Source organism: Passer montanus, unplaced genomic scaffold (assembly GCF_014805655.1).
Source record: "Passer montanus isolate IOZ18808 unplaced genomic scaffold, ASM1480565v1 scaffold10, whole genome shotgun sequence".
NCBI lineage: Eukaryota > Metazoa > Chordata > Aves > Passeriformes > Passeridae > Passer > Passer montanus.
The window spans coordinates 36,998,483-37,018,870 of record NW_024356505.1 but is presented as its reverse complement, the minus strand read 5'-3'; the positions used below and the strand labels follow the sequence as shown (position 1 = coordinate 37,018,870).

General features: G+C 41.0%; 1 protein-coding gene across 4 annotated transcripts in view; it reads left to right on the top strand.

Moving 5' to 3' along the window:
- The window catches only part of DPP6 (dipeptidyl peptidase like 6), a 537,867-nt gene that overhangs the window by 422,524 nt on the left and 94,955 nt on the right, over positions 1-20,388 (top strand). For all 4 annotated transcript variants that reach the window (XM_039712305.1, XM_039712329.1, XM_039712320.1 and 1 more), the window contains 2 exons: positions 3,897-3,949; positions 17,727-17,808. In XM_039712305.1, the coding sequence (XP_039568239.1) occupies positions 3,897-3,949; positions 17,727-17,808 (135 nt within the window). The remainder of the gene's footprint in view (positions 1-3,896; positions 3,950-17,726; positions 17,809-20,388) is intronic.

Here is a 20,388-nt window from a genome sequence, read left to right as displayed (position 1 = left end):
GCCAAAAGGTGCTGAAAACCCATTTCACAAATTTCTTGGATGTATGTCACATATTTCTGCAGTTACTCTGGGGCAAATACAAGAGCTATGGATTCTAATTTAAAGTTTATGAAGAGTCACAAAGAATAAATGAGTCCAAATCCACTCTATGCTTAAATAACAGTTTCTATTTCAGTAAGCCCTGCTGGACAAGAACCTGTGTCCTTACAGAACTTAAACAAATGTTTCCAAGAAGGCATTACCATTCACACCACACTTTGCTCTGTAGTGTCAGAGCACAGAAATTGCTTCTTAATCTTGTTTCTGTGCCTTGTTGGAACCACAATTTCCCTGTTCCTTGGGAATGTAGCAGCCTGAGAGAGGCACATGTCCTCCTCTACTGCTCCACGTGCTGCAGTGTTTCCATTTCTGCTGTCATCTGACCAGGTCCAGGTTTCTTCTGTTGGTTGCATAAAGTGAGGTCTATTGCTTCACAACAAGGTGTTGTCACATACAATTAGCCCTGCATTCTTCTGAATTTTAGAGAGATGATTGCCTTCCCAAGACTTCAGTGGAACAGATGGATCTGTCTCAGTCCCTTTATGATTTCAGTGTAAACATGCACGTGTTGCAGAGCATAATTTAGATTGAAAGTGAACAAGATCTGTGGTGTGACCTGGGATGAGAAGCCCAGTGGGAGAGTGTTTCTGGCCCAATGGTTTTTTCATCATGACTTTTACAGCACTTGTTGGTGTCACCTGGCATGGGAGCTTCTGTGACCTGGTTGTGGTGATACCCAGAGCCCTTCAGAGCACTCTCAAACCTGTTCTCACTCATGTTGGTGTCATGGTTTGACACACAGAATCTACAGAGCACAACAGTTGTCAAAACCTCTGCTGCCCCCAAATATGCCTCTGTGCTGAGAGGGGCTGTAATGCTTCTGGAATCCAGCTAAAATCAGGGCTGAGAGCATCAAATCAGTCACTGGCTTTTACCACACCCTTTAATAGAAAAGGGGAACATGGAGTTTATGCAGCTATATCTGTTGGCCAAGCCTCAGCAGCAGACAGAGTTAATGAAGTGAATAGTAACTTTTAACTACTCTCCATTCTCTGAGGCTTAGTTTGGATTGTGGAAGAATGCTCATCTCTTCCCTACACTTTTCCCTGCTGTGGGGTTTTCCTACTGCTAAGTGAATAGCCGAATTCATCTTGACCCTAGCAGAAATTTAGTAGAGATATTAAGGAAGCACAGTCATCCTCTCAAAAAGTTCAATTAACTTCACTTAGTTTGCATGTCTAAGAGGAAAGCTGCCATTTAACTTCTCAGAAAGACATAAAGTGGTTTTTCTCTTGGATTCTTCTCTGCTTAGTACCATTGCAGCAGAGTATTTTCCAAATAAGTTTGAAATAGTTGGGTTGAGAGGGATTTTTGAGCTTGTGTCCTTAACAACTGTAACGTTAATAATAAATGTCTGATCCTGAAATCTTTGCTCATACAAGTAGTTCCTTTTTTATGTAAGCAAACCTACACATTGTAAGGATTTATCTGAGAAAATTTTGCTCCTGTGAGTGAACTCTGCCAGCTACAAGCCTTTGAAGTCTGTATACTATAGCACAGCTGATGCGGGGTATTTTAGAGTCTGGCCAAAGACCCAAGATGATGACAAATGACATTCAGAAAATAAAAAATCTCTTTGAGTGTCCTGCAACTGTTGTTTTCCTCAGTCCTAAGCTCTCTCAGCAAAGAGACTGTTTTGTCTCAGTCTCCATTAATACCTCCAAGACAGCTCTGAACCTTCCAACAGGGCTGTAGGACTCTGTACCACAAGCAAGGACACCAGCAGGTGTCCTGTTCAAAACTCACCTGGCTGCTTCTTTTCCCTCCTGCCTGCCACATTTTTTGATTTTCTGCTGAAGGCATCTGTTGATACTCATTTTGGGGGCTTATTTCTCTGTTATCTGACAACACAGCATGGTTTATAAGGATGAACAATTGTCCCAGCCTCAGATCAGAATTTGTGTATCTACATCATTTTCTCCAACCTACTGCCAGGATATTGGAAGACAAAAATGTCTCAGTATTTAATGACAATGTATTACCAGGTTTTTCAGATCTGTAGGCAGATGAAGTCTTCCAGTGCTTTTTCTTTAAGGAATTGTATCAGTTTTAGGACTTCATCAAAGCTGGAATAAACTCTAAGGCTGCAAGCATCAGTCAGGTCTCAGGTATCAACATCAGAAGATTGAAGAGCTCTTTGGTATGATTAGGTGAGGATGAGAAAATGGTAATTTATTTGACATCATCTGACACAGGTGGATCCAAAAAGGACACTTGCACTAAAATAAATGCTGACTTGTGGGGAATTCACTTGTATTCCAAGACCTTCCCTGATACCAACACACCAGAGAATCACATTGTGTGGAGTCCTTATGGATCTGAATGCTGAAAGGAGATAGGATTTGGGGATGTGACCTCATGATGTCCTTGTAATGCAGGGAGTGAACTGCACAGGCAAGAAGGAAATCACATCAATCCAGCATCAGTTTCTGCGTTTCACAGGTAGAAATCCAGTGCTTTCTGTGTGCCTGTTTTTCAGGGAGTTCATGCAGTACTGTAAGGATTCAGTGCTTGGTTTCAAACTGTAACAGAGACCCTTGATTTGATATTTACAGGATGATGTGCCTTGTGTTTATTGATGTGCCTCATGTTTATCTGCCTCTTCACTGAGAGCCCAGAAGCTGCAGGGCTGATCTGGACACCACCCTGCAGGTTTGCCCTCCAGAGTGGCAGGGAGTGACTCATGCTTGCTTGTGACACTAATGATGTGCATGGCATGGCCCCTGCTGGGGCTGGCAGCACCATCCAGGACATCTCATAGGTTTTTGACATAAGTATAAAAAAAATACTTGTGCAAAACCAGAGTAGCCTAGGAAAAAAAAACTTTGATCAAACTTGTTTGGGGAAGCAAATATTCAAGAAATTTCTCCTTTGTTCTCTGGAACAGGATGCTTTCTGACAGCTGCTGTACAGCAAAAAAGATTTAAAGATTTAAGTAGAAGCCGAATTAAATAATTGCTAGCAGATTTATTTATTTAGTTGCACATAGTAACAGGACAGAATTTCAAAAAGTGATGCCTTGTATAAATTTGTACAAAGTTATTCATATTTAAACCTTTCACACTGATGTCCTGACTCCTGATCACTGTAAAGGACTGCTGTCACCAATGGAAAATCACCACCTCTTAAATCACTGGCATTGACTCTGCTGTTATTATTTACTACTTAGAAAATAAGTAATAAACTGTCTCCTGTGAGATGAGCTGCTGTGCAAGCTGCCCAGCTCCTCCCCAAGGTCCACAGAGCACAGATTGATATGAAGATGCAACTTAGCAGGTCATCGAAACATGAGGTCAACTTTTTGCCTTGACTGAACACAGTTTTATGTCAGGTTTGCCTGACAACCCTCTGTGATATCACCCAGCACCACTCCCTGCTTTATTTACGGGGAAATAAAGCAAAAAAACCCATGCCTTGTGTGTGGTTATAACGATGGAGAACGTCTCCAGCTGACCAAGGTGTCCTCATTAATGGCTGTTCTATATTTAGCCTTTGCAGAGCCCGTGTGCCCCCAGTTTAATCAAAGACCTGGTAGCCATGGCAACGACACCGAGCATCTGGGTGTGTGAGATCTGCCAAACACCAGCACAAAGTGCAGGATGGGAAACACACAACAGCTTCAAGTGGATTACTGCATTGTTCTTTTCTACTACACATTTTGAAGTGTTTAGGAGAGCTTCTCAGCCACAAATGTTAGACTTTTTTTGCAAAAAAAAAGAGCTCTATTAATACAGGTGGCAGTTACTAATCTCTTTTTTTTTTGTTGTTGTTGTCTTTTTCTTAATTTTGTTTTGCAGGTGTATCAGCATTCATATACAGCATATTATGTCCTCAGCAAAATACCTCATGGGTAAGCAATTTTTCAATGTCTTCATTTAAAAACTCAGCCATTAAGAATCCTGCAAAACAATGTGTATTGTGACAAATGGTTGCCTGTGACAGCTCTCTGCAATGGCCTGGCTTTCAGCTGCAGCATCCACTGTGCAGAAGGTGACAAAGTCTGGAAACAGAAGTACTCAGCTTGCCCAGAGAGTCAGACTAGATGAATTTCATATTCCAGATTTCAAGGTTTTTGTCTAGAATATAGATGTGGTGGTGTCTGGCTGAGAGCCATGGCTGGCCACTCACCAGAGCACTGGAGAGGAGAAGGCTCTGGAGAGACCTCATTGCAGCCTCTCAGTGCCTGGAGGGGGCCTGAAGTGAGCTGGAGAGGGACTTTCTACAAGGGCATTGAGAGTTAGGACAAGGTTCAAACTGAAAAAGGGCAGTTTTAGGCTGAATATTGGGAAAAATTCCTTTCCTCTGAATGTTATACAGCCTGGCCCAGAGGAGTGGTGGCTGCCCCATCCCTGGGAGTGTTCCAAGTAAATCTGGGTGGGGCTTTGAGCCACCTGGTCTGGTGGAAAGTGTCCCTGCCCAGGGCAGGGAGGCTGGAACTGGGTGACTTTAAGGTCCCTTCCAACCAAAACCATTCAATCATTCTATGATTCCTTATTCTTTAGCTTTGATTAGTTGCAGTTTGTTTCCATGTGTGGATGGAACATGGAAATTAAGAGATTTCTCACCATCAACCCTGTCAAAGCTGTAGTGTCCATGTGATACACTCCAGACTTCTTCAGTCTCTTCCTTTCCCTGCTGCAATCTGCTCTTTGTTTTTTGCTTTTCTTTTTCTTTTCTTTTTTTTTTTTTTTTTTTTTGGTGGGATAGGTTTTTTTTGTGTGTGTGCGTGTGCACGCACGTGTGTGTGTGTGTGTGATTTTTTGTTTCCTTTTGTTTTGGTTTGTTGTAGTTTGTTTTGTTTGGTTATGTTTTGGGTTTTTTTGTTGGTTGCTTGGTAGGTTGGTTGGTTGGTTGGTTGGTTGAGCTGGGTTTCTTCTGGGAATTTACTCAGTATGCTTAGTTTTTGAAAACTCCATCTTTCTGGCAATATATCTGAGTAGTAGCTTGTGGGCTGAAAGCGTTCAGCAGCAGGATGAAGACACAGCAGGAGCACATAAGCTTTGTGTCTGCAGCAAACCTGGCTAAGAGAAAAAAGGCTTGACTGACAGCACAGTTCTATCCCAGACAAAACAAAGGTGGAAAAAATAGAAGTATCATGCCTAACATGTATTCGAAATGCTAAAAAAATAAAAACACAGTGGTCCAAGAAGTTTTTTGCTACTGGATGATCTTTCTTTGTCCCTGACAAGCAGCTCCTTGTCCCCCCAGTTCCAACTCTACTGTGCACCCAGCTGTGGCTCCCCTTGCTCTCTGTGTTTGGTTGGGTAGTGGTGCAGGAAACTGAAGGGTTGGACATGTCAGAGGAGAATTTTCTAGCACAAAGGGGAAATCTGGAAAGTGAGAGCACACCAGAAGGCACACAGGTGTGTCAGGCATTGGTGGCCCCACAGCACGATGTGGTTGTGGTGGGTCAGGAGACCACGAGCTGAAGAAGGGCTGGAAGGATCACTGAGTCTTGTGTTGGTAAAAGTGTGGTTTGCAGAGTTTAGGCCTTTAGGCATTGTAAACTGCATTGTGCAGTGGATATTCCATTGGCCTTCCAGGTGATCATGGTGCATGTGAGTGGTGGAAAGGGCAGCACAATGCCATTTCCATGGAACCCGGGCATTTATCCTTCCTGTGGAGCTCTTTGTAGATTTTAGGGTGGTGTATGCACAAAGAGGGTCCAATATGAATTTTCTTAGTCACTCACATCCTTCACTGAAATGAGGGAAAGAAAACTTAGTTACTTCATATCTAGGAGGTGAACAGTGAACATGATGTAACAGGTGGTGAAATGCATCAGCTGACAGCAGAGACTCTGCTGGATGAAGGGATAAAAACCTCTTCATCACCTATTTAACATTTAACACGGGAATATTGCTCTGATGGATATCTGTGGATGAAGGTTGTTGAGGGCAGGACACAGCCCACTGACACAGCACAAGGTTCAGTTCAGTTTGACATTCCAGCTTCTTTGGTGATGATGAATTTGCCATCCACAAGCAGCCATCCTTGTCCTCCACCTGTCAATAACAGGAGTGACAAAATTCTGCACTGAGCAATGACCCCTTTGCCATTTTTACAAACTGTTTTCAGTTTTTCCTCCTCTGCCAGCATGCAAAGCTTTCCACCCTGTTGGTGTGTGCCCGTGGCCCTCAGCATCTCTCCAGCTCAGTGGCCCAGGCAGTGACTGCTGGGGAGAAAACTCACTCCCCTCCAGTGTCGCTCCTGCTCAGCACACATCACTCCTGGAAACAGGCTGTGACAGTGTCCCCTTCCCTGTGCTGCCTCTCTCTGTCCTGTTCCTCATCCTCAGCTATGATGGGGAAGGCCAGGCAATTTAGAATTTGCACCCACTCATGCCCTTGCTACTCCCCTGCTGAGGCTAACTAATAAGGAAGCCAATTAACCTAATCTCTGGCATCACTTTTTAAATAACATGCCATTAATCTGCCAGCATAAATTGGTTTTTAAAGGGAATTTTCTAATTATTTTTGCCATGTTCTGCATGCTCTCCAGATTCAGGCTGTGCCTGAAGTCAAAAGGAGCTCATACCAATGTTTTCCAGACTTCATTTCGAGCTCTCAGCAAGTTTGACAAACCAATTTGGGAATGTCCTCAGTAACTACTTTCCCAAATGGTATTTTACACAGCACTGCAACATTTTTCCACAAGAGCTGTTGCCAAAGTAAACTCCTCACACTGGCTCTATATAGGACAACTAACAGGTGCCACTGACACAGACTCAAAGGATCTGATTTAAAAATAAAAACAAGCCTGAGGTAGCAGAAAGAGATCACACAGATTTATTACCTCCTTTCTGTTATTTCAGCTTTCCCTCAGCCTCTTGTTAAATTCGGGGTAAAACCCGTCACTGCTTTTGCTATAAAATTTCCAATAGCTCAATCTGAATTTTATTTCTATATCTTTTATAGTAAAGAAATCAAGCAAGCAGTGTTGGGTGGCCAGGAATCACTACTCCACTCACGGAACACACCACTTACAAGTTTGGCAAAGTATATATACTGTTTTTAAGCCTACAAAGCATTTTCCAATGTACTTGGTAGTCCAAATCAGCAAATATCAATAATCTGGGATCAGCAATTTCATAATCTCTCAAGGTGGTCGTTGGCTTCCTGTGCTTCTTGTCCTTCTTGTTGTTGTCTGGAGGGAACCCTTACACCGGTGTCTGCCACATGATTTTGTCACGTGCATCAAGCATTTTTTTATACATAAGCATTTAGTTGCTTTGTTGCAATATCTCTTAGCTTTACCACAGCTTCCTCTATTTTATCCTAAGCGTCAGTCGCCTTGCTACCTCATCTCTTTTACTCCACTATACTTCTTTTATTTCAATGCTTTATTTGGCTATTGGTCAGAAAGGTTCCAAACCTTTCTTTGTGCCTATTTTCAACACAGCAGATGCAGGCATTTGCTGATCTTGCTACTTCATCTCTTTTACTCCACTGCACTTTTTTTATTTTGATGCTTTATTTGGCTATTGGTCAGAAAGCTTCCAAACCTTTCTTTGTGTCACTATACTTCTTTTATTTCAATGCTTTATTTGGCTATTGGTCAGAAAGATTCCAAACCTTTCTTTGTGTCTATTGTCGACACAGCGGATAGAAGCATTTGTATCCAATTGACACGAATCACAAAAACATTTTTTACGCTTTGACTCATTTGCCTTCTGCTTTCAGTGGCCCGTGATTTGCGCGGGGGGCTGAGCTCCCGTTTTTGGGTGATGCGTGCAGGGGGTTGTGTTCCATCCCTCTTCCCCGTGTCCCAGACTGCTCCTGCCGCGCTCCCCAAAACGCGCTGCCGGTGCCGGCTGCCATCTAGCGGAGTGAGCCATCATCCCGGGGTGAGCATCTCCCTCCTGCCCCGTTCTCTCCCCTCCGAACGCCGCTGCTGCCTTTCAGACACCGCTGCCGAGCAGCTGTCCCCATGGTAAATGTCTTTGCAAGGCTCTCCTGGTAACCCCGCAGCTGCACTTGCAGCATTGCCGTTGCCAACTGCGTGTGATTTATGGGTACCGAGATAGCATCTGCAGGTCCAGATGTGGAACAGGGAGCTCTCCTGCAAGGTGCTGGGGAAATGTGGAACTCCAGCACCATATACAGTTATTTCCTAATATTATTTTTACTAATTTTGGAAAATAAAAATGTAGCCATAAAGGCAACAACCTACTTATGAAAACTACTACTGAAATTTTTTTTATTCTTTTATGGGTCCAATATGAATTATCTTAGTCATCCACATCTTTCAATAAAATAAGGTGGAAAAAAAACATATTACTTCAGAGTTTTTGTGGTCAGGCTGCGACTGAGCAGAGTGTTTCCCTAACCCAGCTGCAGGATTTCCCTCACCAGTGTTAAGGTGTTTTCACACCAGTGCATGCTGCTGGACCACTGCTGTGATCTGGCACTGCAGGTCCTAAGCAAGAGCTAATTTTGGGTAGGATATCCAAGGGGGTACTTCTGGATTTAATCTTTTCCTCTGGCCAGCAGAAATGTTACACTTTTTTACAGTTGTGTTTGCATTCCCCCAAATAAAGCCCAGCATAAAATGTTTTTTCAGATCTCCCAGCACCCACCAAGTTCTGCATGAGCCATTTTCCTCTGGCCACAGCCAAGTGTCAGGGATTAGTGCTGACCCCCTTGTAGGAGCTCTTAGCACATCCAGCTGGAACTTAGTGGGAGCTTCCAAATGTTCCTGCCAGGATCAGAGAGGAAACCAGCAGTTGTTCCCACTCCTCACTGATTTTGCACTTGAGAAGGAGGGAATTGAGTTACTCCCAAGCAGAATCCATATTTCTTGCTGGATTTATGTGTTGGACTCAGAGGAACATGGCAAGCACAAACAGGAGTGCTCTTGGAGCTGAGTTCAGCCCCTCCTGCCTGCACTGCCAGGGATTTTACAGGTCTGTAAAATCCTGCACGAGTGCTCCACTGAGCTGAGCCCCGGTAACTTCAAGAGAAGTCCCAGGAGTGGAGTGAGTGCACAAAACGTGCTGGAGATCCACAGAAGTGATAACAGGGAGAGGAACTGAGCCAGTGCTTCACTGAGAGTAAATTTTCAAAGTGCTGTCTACAGATCTCTGTGCAGAGCTCTCACTGTTCTTCCTACCTCCTTTTTTTTTTTTTTTTTCCACAAGCCAGTGGCAGGAAAGAAATGGACTTTAAAGTTAATTAGAGAAAACTTAATCAGTTTTGTATGTATCATATTGTGTATTTTGAAAGACAAGAAGTTAACCCTCGCACACATTCCCATTTCCGTGTTAACAACAAAAAGAAATTGTGATTCATTATTTAAATTCATAGATAAAAGAACTTCAGGGAACTGAATTAGCTTCAGATACCTGCCCATTTGATCAAGTCTGCTGAATTTTATTTCCATCTGGCCTGTTACACATCATCTCTGTAGCACTAAAAAAATTCTGTGCCTCAGTGTCCCCATCTGCAAAGCAAGAAGAGAAATTTTGCCTACCCAATGCAGGCAAAATGTGATAATTGTTGTACAGGCTGCTGCACCATTTCACTCTAACATTTATAAACTTCTACTAGTGCCCACACTTTATTTTAAGAGGCAAAAGTACAGTATTTAATCAAACCCGTTTTCTGCTAATTAAATTTTACTTAGAGCAGATGAATATTTTCCCCCAAGAATGATCTGTAGAGGTTGAAATAAAATCTTTATGAAAAGGTATGTAAAACCAAATGAAAATGTGAAATTTGTTAAATAAGTAAAAAAATGTATTCTGCAGTTCATGAAGAACCTGCTATTTCTACTCCTTCTCTCTCCTCCCTCTCTAACAATTATCATCCTATAGATTTTATCACATTTTTAGATAGTTTATATAGTTAATTAAGGCACTTCTGCACAGTGTGGTGGCTTTCATGCCAGACTATAAATAAGAACATCCTCATGATGTCAGATGCTTTTTCAGTTGCTTTTTGACAACAGAAGACTTGGAATGCCTACATTTGGTAGCTTGATGGTGGAGCTTGACCTTACATCCTCTGATGTGGACAGGAATTTTTCACCTGAGTTTGCCAGCATTTGGCTCAAGCCCTGATGGAGCTGTTTGGCTTCTTGCTTTTTATAATCTACTGAATTAAACACTCTGTAAATCACTGGAATGGTGGTTAAATCACATACCAGCTTACTGCCTATGAATATATTTTGGGCCTCTTTGAAAAGAAAGAACCAGCATTTCATTAAGCAAAGCTGCTATTTGAGCATCACTCAGCTCCAAGCTGTGGCAGGTTGAAAGCAGCTCAGCCTGGGAGGCAGCTCAGGAAGGACTCTTGGCTGTGCTGGTGGGAGGAAATCCACTTCAGCAGCTCAACACCACATCACTTCCCCGGGGGATTTGCCACTTGCTCACCCGTGTTGGTCACTGCAAAGCATTTTTTTTTTTTATTAATGTGAAATTTTCCCTTCTTGTGTAGGCAAAGCAATTCCTACCACACACTTCTTTCTTCCAGAATCAGTTGTGATGTGGGTGGACACCTTAGAAACCATGTATAGTGATAATAATAAGGAATGGTCCCCTGAGGGGAGGATTTGATCTTAAGAATTAGAGTAATGACTAAAAAAAAAAAAAAAAAAAAAAAAAAAAAAAAAAAAAAAGAGGAACTTGGGTAATTAATAATTAGACACAAATGTTAGCACTTTAGCAGAGAAAAGCTCAGCAACCAACCTCCTTATGTTACAGAAAAGGTCAATAGCTTATGGCTCATCAAAAAAGAAAAAAAAAAGGAAAAAAAGGTTTGAGGCAAGCTCTCCCATTGTGATCTTCTGAGACAGCACCCTCTGAAATGGTGGCAGGGTTCCTATTAAAGTCTAAATAGTGAATAAAATGTGCTGGTGAGAAACATGCCTGCACTTGGAAATGTTTTTGTGCCTCAGGATGAATGAGCCCACTCTGGACCCCAGGCTGTGGTCAGCCTCCAAACCACAGTCCCTGCTGGGGGGCTCCTGTCAGCTCCAAAAATCAGCTCCTTGCCATGGGGATTCCTCCTCTTTCATGCTCAGTAAGGTCGAGTTAGTGCAGAGTTTTTACAGAAAAGGGAAACAAAGGTGGATGAAAGGGAATTTATAAAATGATGGAGCATAGCACTGACTAAGCACAGCCTGCACAATTGCTGCTTCCATGCATCACCTTCCCAGGAATAAAATTGTAGGTGGATTTTCATAGTGGGAATCAGGAATTTTTGTTTGCGTTTTTGCCCTGATGTTCAAGGCCCTGGATGGAGTTTTCACTGGGATACAAACAAGAAGCACAGGTTTCCCCAGGGAGCTGGTTTTGCTCCACTGCTGTGGGACTGCAGAGCCACCCTTCAGGGTGAGCCTGGATTACTCCTTGCTGTGGTTGGGTGATAAACTTTCAGCCCATTAAACTCTCAGTGCACTGCTGTTTGATGACACAGCATAAAGAATGTGATCCTACAAAAAGCAGGCTTGATTTTTTTGTGGACGTGAAAAAAAGTCAGTTTTGAGGACTCAAACATGCAGACGCACTTTTAAATCCTTTTTTTTTTTTTTTTAGACTAGGAGGGCAGGTCCATGCCATCATTTATACCATTACCAATGGACGTTGGCGGCTCCTTTTCTGACAAGTGATTGTTTTTTGTGTTGTTGTCCATGGCAGGGGGGGCTGGAAATAAATTATTTTTAAAGTCCCCCCAGACCAAACCATTCTATGATTCTATGATTTTAAAGTGGTACTAGTAAAGTTCAAGGTTTTGCAGGTTCAGTACCAAATATTACATTGTTGGGGGGTTACAGACACAGGCAGACTATAACAAAAAATTACCTCTTAGCTCATATTGTTTGCCTGAATCCAAAAGAATTGCCAAATTAGAGACAAATGCTTTAGATTCCTTTCTTTTTAGCTTTTATATACTAAATACATGGAATTCATTCATCTTGGAAAAAAATTGGTTGGTGAGATGTTTTTAAGAGCATCTGAATGAATCGTTGTGTATCTGCAGTTGGAATTAATAGGTTCAAATTAGTTTCATCACCTCCTTTTACTTTTTTTCATTGAAAAGTCCTGTAAAGAAAATATGTATGTGTTCATGTGAGTGAGAATTAAATATTTAATACTGCTTTTGCCTAGATGAATGGAAGAGCCTTTCCCATCTAATTAAGCACTTTTATTAGAATTCCAGGAGGGTTCTTTTAGTTGCATCTTCTAACAGTATGATTTCTTGATTATCTGTTCTGGCAAGCCTTTATTCCCATTTGTATGATATTTTATTTTATCTCACTGTGAGTCTCAGCAGGGCTCTGTATCTCCTGGGGAGACATTTTCTTAATGGCACCTGTCTTCTCTTCTCCTTGGTGAATTTTGAAGTAAACAAGTCATTTAATAGTGTCAAGTCATTAAAAACAACTCATTAAAATGGTGTGTGTGCTACTCAAGGAATTGCATTCCTGCCTCTTAGAAATCTTTCTCTCTTCCTTCATGTCCTTATCTATGGTTCTTTGTAGATTTATTAATTAACCTGTATGTTTTACATCCTTTTATTTGGTTTGGCAACTTTCCTCCAGTTTGCTTTTTTTGCCTCATCATGCACCAAAAACTCTTAAATATTAAGAAGTTTCCAGTTTTTTATTGCCCTTCTGAATTTATTCTTTATTCTCTTCTCTATTTTCTTTCCCTTTTTCTAAGGAAGAAGAAATCTGTCTTAGCTGCTGCTGGATTTTATGTTATTAGAGGTAGATGTGAAGACATTGAGCTCTGGTTCTGAGACAGATAGGTTAGATAGATAGTTTTTTATACTTAAGTATAAAAAATGCTTAAAGTACTGTGAGCTGATGTCCTTAGGACTGTTATATTTCAAAATATTCAGTGCTGGCTTGATGCAGATAACAAGAGGAGATATTTCTGCCTTCCCCACATGTTTTTGTAGCTGTCTTCATTTCTTCAATTTTTATAAACTACTGACATTTAGCATACTAATTACACAGTAAATGTTTTCCAAAATTATGACATAGTGAAGTAAGGAGGTTTCAGATTTTTTTCCCAATAAAACGTATATAGATAGTTTATATTATTTCTTTAGAGGATCGACATATCAGAGCAGCCTGTGGTGAAAATTGTTGCATTTTTTTCACAGTGACAGCATATTCAAAGAATTTCCATACCAATCCTGTTGTTCTGTATTTGAAATTAAAATTAAGTTTTGAAAACAGACCTTAGAGTAACAGCTTATACCATATCCCAGAATTTGACTGCTTTTATCAGTTTCAGACATTTTCAGTCTGTCATCGTAAAATATTCTTCTTGAAGTAAAGGGAGCCACTCCCTCAATCACAGTGGAAAATTTCTGGGTATTTTAAGGTTGCTTTTGAAGAACTTTATGTAGAAGAATTAATCATGTTTATGCTCAGAAGGAGAACCAGTGCCACAAAATCTCTGAGGGAAATTTGCCTTCTTTAGGAGAAAATGTCAGAAGAGTGAATAGACAGATAGAAAAATTTCAGCAAAAACCAGGACAAAGTCTTTCAAACAAGTTCCTTGTGAATCACAGTAATTTTTAAATTCAAATGCAGACAACACATGATTGATTATTTAGTTTTATTCTACATCTTATTTTGAGCTCAATTGCAAACAAAGATGACTTGGCAGTCAGAACTCTGCTTGCACTCAGGAACTTTCCTGGTTTGGAAATTTTGAGGGGAGACTTTTTGGGAAAAAAATCTTCACTTAAATGAGCAAATTTCTCAATTTATTCCTTCAGTAATGCTTTTTGAACATGGTGCTGAAGTCATGCCTGTGTCTGGAGCAATTTAACAGCCTCTGGTTCAGACAATGTCATTTTAATGTGGAAGAGTTTATGTAGCACCTGCTCCATCTTCTGTCTGGTCTAAAATGTATTATTCCCTTCTTTCTCAGCTATAAGATCAATCATTTTAAAAGTGGAAGGAATAATGGAAACAGTTTAATAGGCCTTGCCATTTCTTTGGCTGGAAATTAAGATTAAGGTTATTTTTTTGTGAAGAAATAACAAAAATATTGTGAGGATGCAATGAACCTATTTCTTCATCCAAACCAGGAGCCAGAGATGTACAGACTGCCTTCAGAATTGCCCATTTCCAAGCCAGCATCCTGCACAAATGAGCTCACAAGGGACAGGCTCAAATCCAAACAAGCCCTAATTATGAGGGTCTGCGAGGAGCACTGGCTCTTTGGAGAGGCTGAGATGACCCATAATATTGATTGATTTGGGGAAAAAAGTACAGAGGAATTTTAAGCAGGCTGTTTTGGAGGAGAAGGAAGGGTGTAGCTGTGGAGGGCTATAGCTTAATAGGAATAACATACTTCTTAGAAGAAGCTGAGTGGCATGAGATCCCATTTATCTGTGAAATGGAAGAGTGCTCCTGGCACACAGGTGTGCATTTGGCCTGAATCCCCTACAGGAATTTAACAAAGGAAAGTTAAATGCTCAGAATAGCACAATAAAATTGGAAATATGGTTGATAAGTGCTCTCCAAAAGGGTTTTTCAGTTTTGAGGATCACTAAGAACTTTCTCAAAGACAGCATCACAGAGCTGTGGCCGTCCTGCCCAGAGCAGCTGTGTAGACAACTCTCCCTCATCCTTCTCTCTCTGGCTGATAAAACAGCCCAGAAAAGTTAACTTAGAGTTCGTTAGGACACAATTTGCCCAGAGAATGCCCTATCCTGGGAAGTGTTCAAGGCCAGGCTGGATGGGGCTTGAGGAAACCTAGCACAGTGGGAAGCATCCCTGCCGTGGCTGGGGGCTTGGAATGAGATGATCTTTAAGGTCCTTTCCAACCCCAAAACTATTGATAATGGGTTTGTATCTGTGAGTCTTTGATAATGGGTTTCTATCTTTGATAATGGATTTGGAATGGGTTTCCTGGGGTTTCCAGAGCAGGAGTCCATGCATATTCCACCATGGACCATGCACCAAACGTAGCCCAAATGCATGTGTCGGAATTTGACCTTTCACAGTGAGGTTCTCAAGTGAGTGAACTCCATTTCCATGCCACCTCTGGGCTTGCTGACAGTTCAGGTTCCCCTGGCCAGTGCTGGTGCAGCCCAGCTCCAGGTAACTCCTGTGGTTTCTCTAAGCCTGAGAGATCAGGCTGGGCCGGGAGAATCCTCTCAGCCCCTTGCACAGGGCACTGAAGTTTGCTGCAGGTGGGTGAGTGAGTGAGGCTACTTCAGGGAAGAAGATTCTCCTCAAAAGATGAGAAAGAAGCCAAGATGAGTATGTCCATCAGTCAGGAGCATTTGTGGGGTAAAACTGGGGTCTTGGTCTACTTTCATAGCCTGTGGTAGAGGAGAATAGCTCACAGCATGAGCATGGATGTACACAAGATTTTGCTGCAAAAGAAGCTTCCCAACCATGTGAAACAACTTAAAAAACTAGGGAGATACAATTCTGGTTTTCCTTAGCTATACCAAAGAATGAGCAGATTACTTTGTTTGGGTTTTTGGGGGTTTGTTGGTTTTTTTTTGTTTTGTTTTGTTTTGTTTTGTTTTGTTTTGTTTTGTTTTTGTCTCAGCACAGCTCTTTGCTTTTCCTTCTGCCTTATCACCTACCAAAGCTGGTTTATGCAGCATTTTTCACTGTGTTAGAGTTTTCCTCTTCTAAAAGATGATGCAGTGAGCAGAACTGGGAGGACTTCTCTGTGCTCTGGTCTGAATTATTTGCTGTAATTGGTACGTCTGTCCCGTAGCTCCACTTGTGTTATCTGAAGCATTACAGCTTTAAATTCTTACAATTTGTATAATCTGTTTATTTAGGGGTGCTATTTCCCCTCTATTAGTAATTTCTTGCTCTTCTTCTCACCATGGGTAAAATAACCCAAGAACCAGATAGTTCATTTGACAAATAATGAAGTGTTATTTTTTCTACCAAAAGAGATTTTGATTTGATTCACTATTTTTCTCTTTTCCTTCTACCCTCAGAGGTTACTCTCTGTTAAGATAATCAAGATAGCTAACCAGAGAGATTGATTCCTAACAGGCATAGCTGACTGGAAACTTAAGTAGCATCACACACAAGCCAGAACAAGTTGTGTGGCTCATCTTTCTACAGGAAAGGGAATTTTGTGACTGCTCTCAGTATGAGCATTATGAGTTCTCTTATCCATACCTTATAAAAATTACTTTAGGCTGCTCACAAAGACACCTTCTAGGTAAAAAAAAAAAAAAAAAAAAAAAAAAGTAATAAAAGGTACAATTTTGCTCTACAGCAGCTGTGGATGACATTTTTCATGTAGAAATAAAAGCTGTCTGATGGTACACCCAGACTTGAAGTGTCAGTGCCTCAACAAACCCCTCTTGCCCCTCCACATTCCCTGTTCATCCCATCTCCATCAAACCTGGCAGCTTTACTGTGAGGGTTCCACCTGCAGGAGCAATGGAAGGGGGAAGCTGTGGCCATCAGGGTCTGCCCTGATTCTGGCCAGCCTTTGAACAGCTCAGGGAAAATGAGATTTTTTTCACAGTGGAAAGACTGCACAATGGGCATTCCTCTTGCTGCTGTGCTTGTCCTTGCTCCAACAGCCCCAGAGAGAGGGAAGCAGCAGCCCAGGGACTGAAACTGTGGTGCTGCACCAGGCCCCAGCCAGGAAATAAAGAGAATTCACTTAGTGCTGAATTGCTGCATTCAGGTCTGCTCTGTTCTGAAAACATGATCTGGAAAACACTGTGCAAGAAGGGCCTCTTGCTTAAAGGCCAGGCAGGGTTTGGCTCTTCTCTCTGGTTTTTGGTGATGTTGGCCTCAAATTGCCTTGTTATTCCTGTCTGTAAAGCAGTGATGATAATAGCCTTACTTTTTCAAGCAGTTTGAGATCTTCTAATGAGGCACATTTTATACAGGCTTTAGTAGAGTTCTTGTTTGTAGGATATTACGATACACAGGGTTGTTGCAATGTGACTTCAGAATATGTAATGTAATTATTTGTGCCGAGTATAAATACAGTTAAGGCAATGCTATCTATGCTGGGAGAAAATGACATTATGCTGCTTTGACATTTACCAAAAAAACCTCCTTTTTCTATATTGCATTTGCTGTGTGTCACTTGTGTTCTGCTACAAAGTGAAGGTAATGGATGAAAGAACAAGAAAAGCATTTTGAATTTATTTTCTAAAAAAAAATAGATGTTTTGTGTTAATAGGAGCTTTTCCCTTTGAAGCCAGGCTACATATCAGTTGTCATACAGTTGCTAATCTTTTCCATCATATTCAAAGGAAATTTATGAGGCAAAAAAGTCATTGGGTGAGGAAGACAAAATTTTATTTTTCTTGTGGCAGTAGGATTAAAAGATATACTTGTTGTTTATCCTTTGTGGACAGCATCAGAGTTGATAAATACAATCACATTTTTTGTTATCCCTGAACTAATTCTGAAGGCTTAGGCAAGTCAGCAGTGGAACTAATATTTTTAGCTTCTTATTAATAAGAAACAGAAATTGTCACTTAAATTCTTGATTTTACCAACACTTGCTAGTGTTTACCTTACTGTGAAAAATGTCTGCTGAAACCTGGCTGAAAGGCATCTTACAAGTTTGTAGCGTATTTCCAAAGCACAAGTTTGCAGCAGCTTAAATAATGATATTTCTGAAATTGAAATCTTATTTTTCTCCTTTTTTGCAGGGATCCCCAGAATTTGTATCCCCCTGAGGTCAGCAACGCAAAGCTTCAGTATGCTGGTTGGGGTCCAAAAGGGCAACAGCTGGTAAGAGAAAAAACAAGTGTGCAAATGCATTTAGAGACCATGCTGCTATTGCTTGGAAGTAAAGAAATGATAATTCCTTTTCTGAATAGTTTCTTGAATCCTGTGTGGTAGATTCTAGCATTTATTTATGATTGTTCTATCATGTAATTTATTTATAAAATTCCCAAATATATCTGTTCACTGCAAAGTAATCGTGTCTAAAAATGCAGAGAAAGAACACTTTATGAAAGCTTTTTTGAGAGGATGCACCTGCTTCTCCCAGTGTTGGACACAGGACAGATTACAGAGGTAATAGTTTGATTTATTTAGCATCTCATTTCTTCACAAGGGCATCTTCAGACTTGCAAACTTGGCTCTGGGGATATGTTAATATTAGCAGCCCCGTTTGGAGAATGCATCACTCTAGAACAGAGCTGCCCTGAATTTGCCCTGTGGTTGTTTGCAAAACAGACAGAATTAGAAGTGGATCCTGGAAAGTTTTCAGAGCTGCTTAAAAAAAACCAACAACAAAACACACCACTTGTCAGGGATTCATTATATTTCATGGAGCTATTCATATTGCCGAAATCTTTAAATCCCCAGTATTTTACCCCTCAGCCACTGCCATCCTTGATGTGCCCACTTTTCAGAGCATGTATTTCCTGGCCAGATCCTCTGGCTTCATTTCCTGGTGCAAATCCAATATTAAGTTTTTCTATATTGCAAACATTCTCTTTCTACCATAACAAGAAATGAAAAAGTTGCAACATCTTTTTTGATATGGAGGCTTTATACCTACAAATGAGCTTTGAAAGCTCATTATAAGAGAAAATCTGGCATGTATCTCCTGTTCCCAGTCCTCTCTTGGGGACTGTTTGTCTGTGTCCTTAACTAGATTGTTTTAAATTCTGTGATTTTAAAAAACAGCAATAGGAGTCATTATCATTGCAAGCCTGAAAATCAGGTTGGAGGAAGCACAACAGATACAGGAACAGGAAAATCCTTCCTCTATCAGGAGACTTTCCTCTTCCTGCTCCATCAGGAAAATTGTGTTTGAGAGTCATTGACCCCAGATCTGATCAGAGAGGGGAGCCAGCAGCCTTTGTCTCTGTGCTAAATGTCTTCTGAGGAGCTCTTTGCTTTCACTGCACACAGCTGGGGGACCTCACACATCATGCTCTTCCAATCCCCCCAGCACGTGTAGGGAATGCCTTTAGGACCTAGCAAAGAAAGCCAAAACATTTTTCCCTTCACTGCTCACTAGCTCAATTTAAGTCTAACAGAGTTCCACAATATGCAACAAAAACTAAATTTTCTAATTAAAAGCTAATATTGAGTGGCATTAGTCACATTCTCCACCCCACAAGTGAATTTTCCTTCCTTTGACGGAGTTTTGCTGTGAACTTGTGTGCCCTCAGCACCTGTGGTCACAGCTCACTCACATCCATGTTTATTTTACCAAGCTGATGGGCTGCACTTGATTTCCACCTTGGAAAGGAAATCTAAGGAGATTTATACCAAAACAAAGAAAAATGTTCATACCAAAAAAGAAAATTATATCTCCAATGGGAGAATATGCACAATCCAAGAGAAGAAAGTCTCCTTTACAACCAATTTTATAATCTAATGCTGAAGAGGGTGATACCAATTTCCACCATATTTTTAAGCAATTTAGAATGAAAACTCAAAGCCCTAGGAATTCCTGAAGGCATCAAGTTTCATGCATGTTCCTTCTATGGGGTAAATTCTTAATATATATTTATATTAAAAATAAAAAAAAATCCCTTTGTTTCTTGAATTCCATATGAATCTCGGAAAGATCTTGCTACACCAAATTATTCTGCATGCTTATTTTTTCTTTTTTTTTTGTCCTTTTTTTGTCTTTTTTTTTACTTTGAGATTTGTAAAATTATAGGCCTGTAATTGAGCTCTACTTCCTGTTCTTGTGTTTGGAATCAGGGCAGGTGAGGAGCAACTCACTGGTAGTTTAAGCATTATTTTTTCAGACTTCTAACATGTGTGCCTTTTTGCCCCTTTCTTTGCCAGTCATTTACCTTGCAACGAAATTATAGCTGTAGTTTATAAAATAAATATGCTTTTACATACATCAATATAATCTTTTTATATCTAATAATCAGCAAAGGATTGCTAGAGGAAAAAGAAGAAGCTTTTAAAATTAAGAAAAAAAACTACAAAAATAATAAGTGAGACCTAGAAACACATCATGTTCGTGTTCTGTATTTCAGGACTAATTGGGTTACTCAGAATATAATTGCCAGCAAAATTCGTGTCACCTTCTGTGGAGATGCAAAGACAAAGGAAAAATTAAAGCCTATTAAAATTTGATAGTGGGAATGTGTTTGCTAAATGCACACTGAGTGCTGTTGCAGGAGAAGGAGGGAAGATGTGCTGAGTGGGAGGGAAAGGAGAAGCTGGGAAGCACCAGTCAGCTCCCCTGGTCCCAGGAGGCTCCTGGGGGAGTTTGAGGGGGGTCCTGCAGCAGCAGGGAGGACCCCAGGTGTGTCAGCCCTGGTGCTGCACCCCCTGGGCACAGGCTCCATCCAATTTCCTGCTGCATCTCCCAGGAAGGGAAAGAGCCAA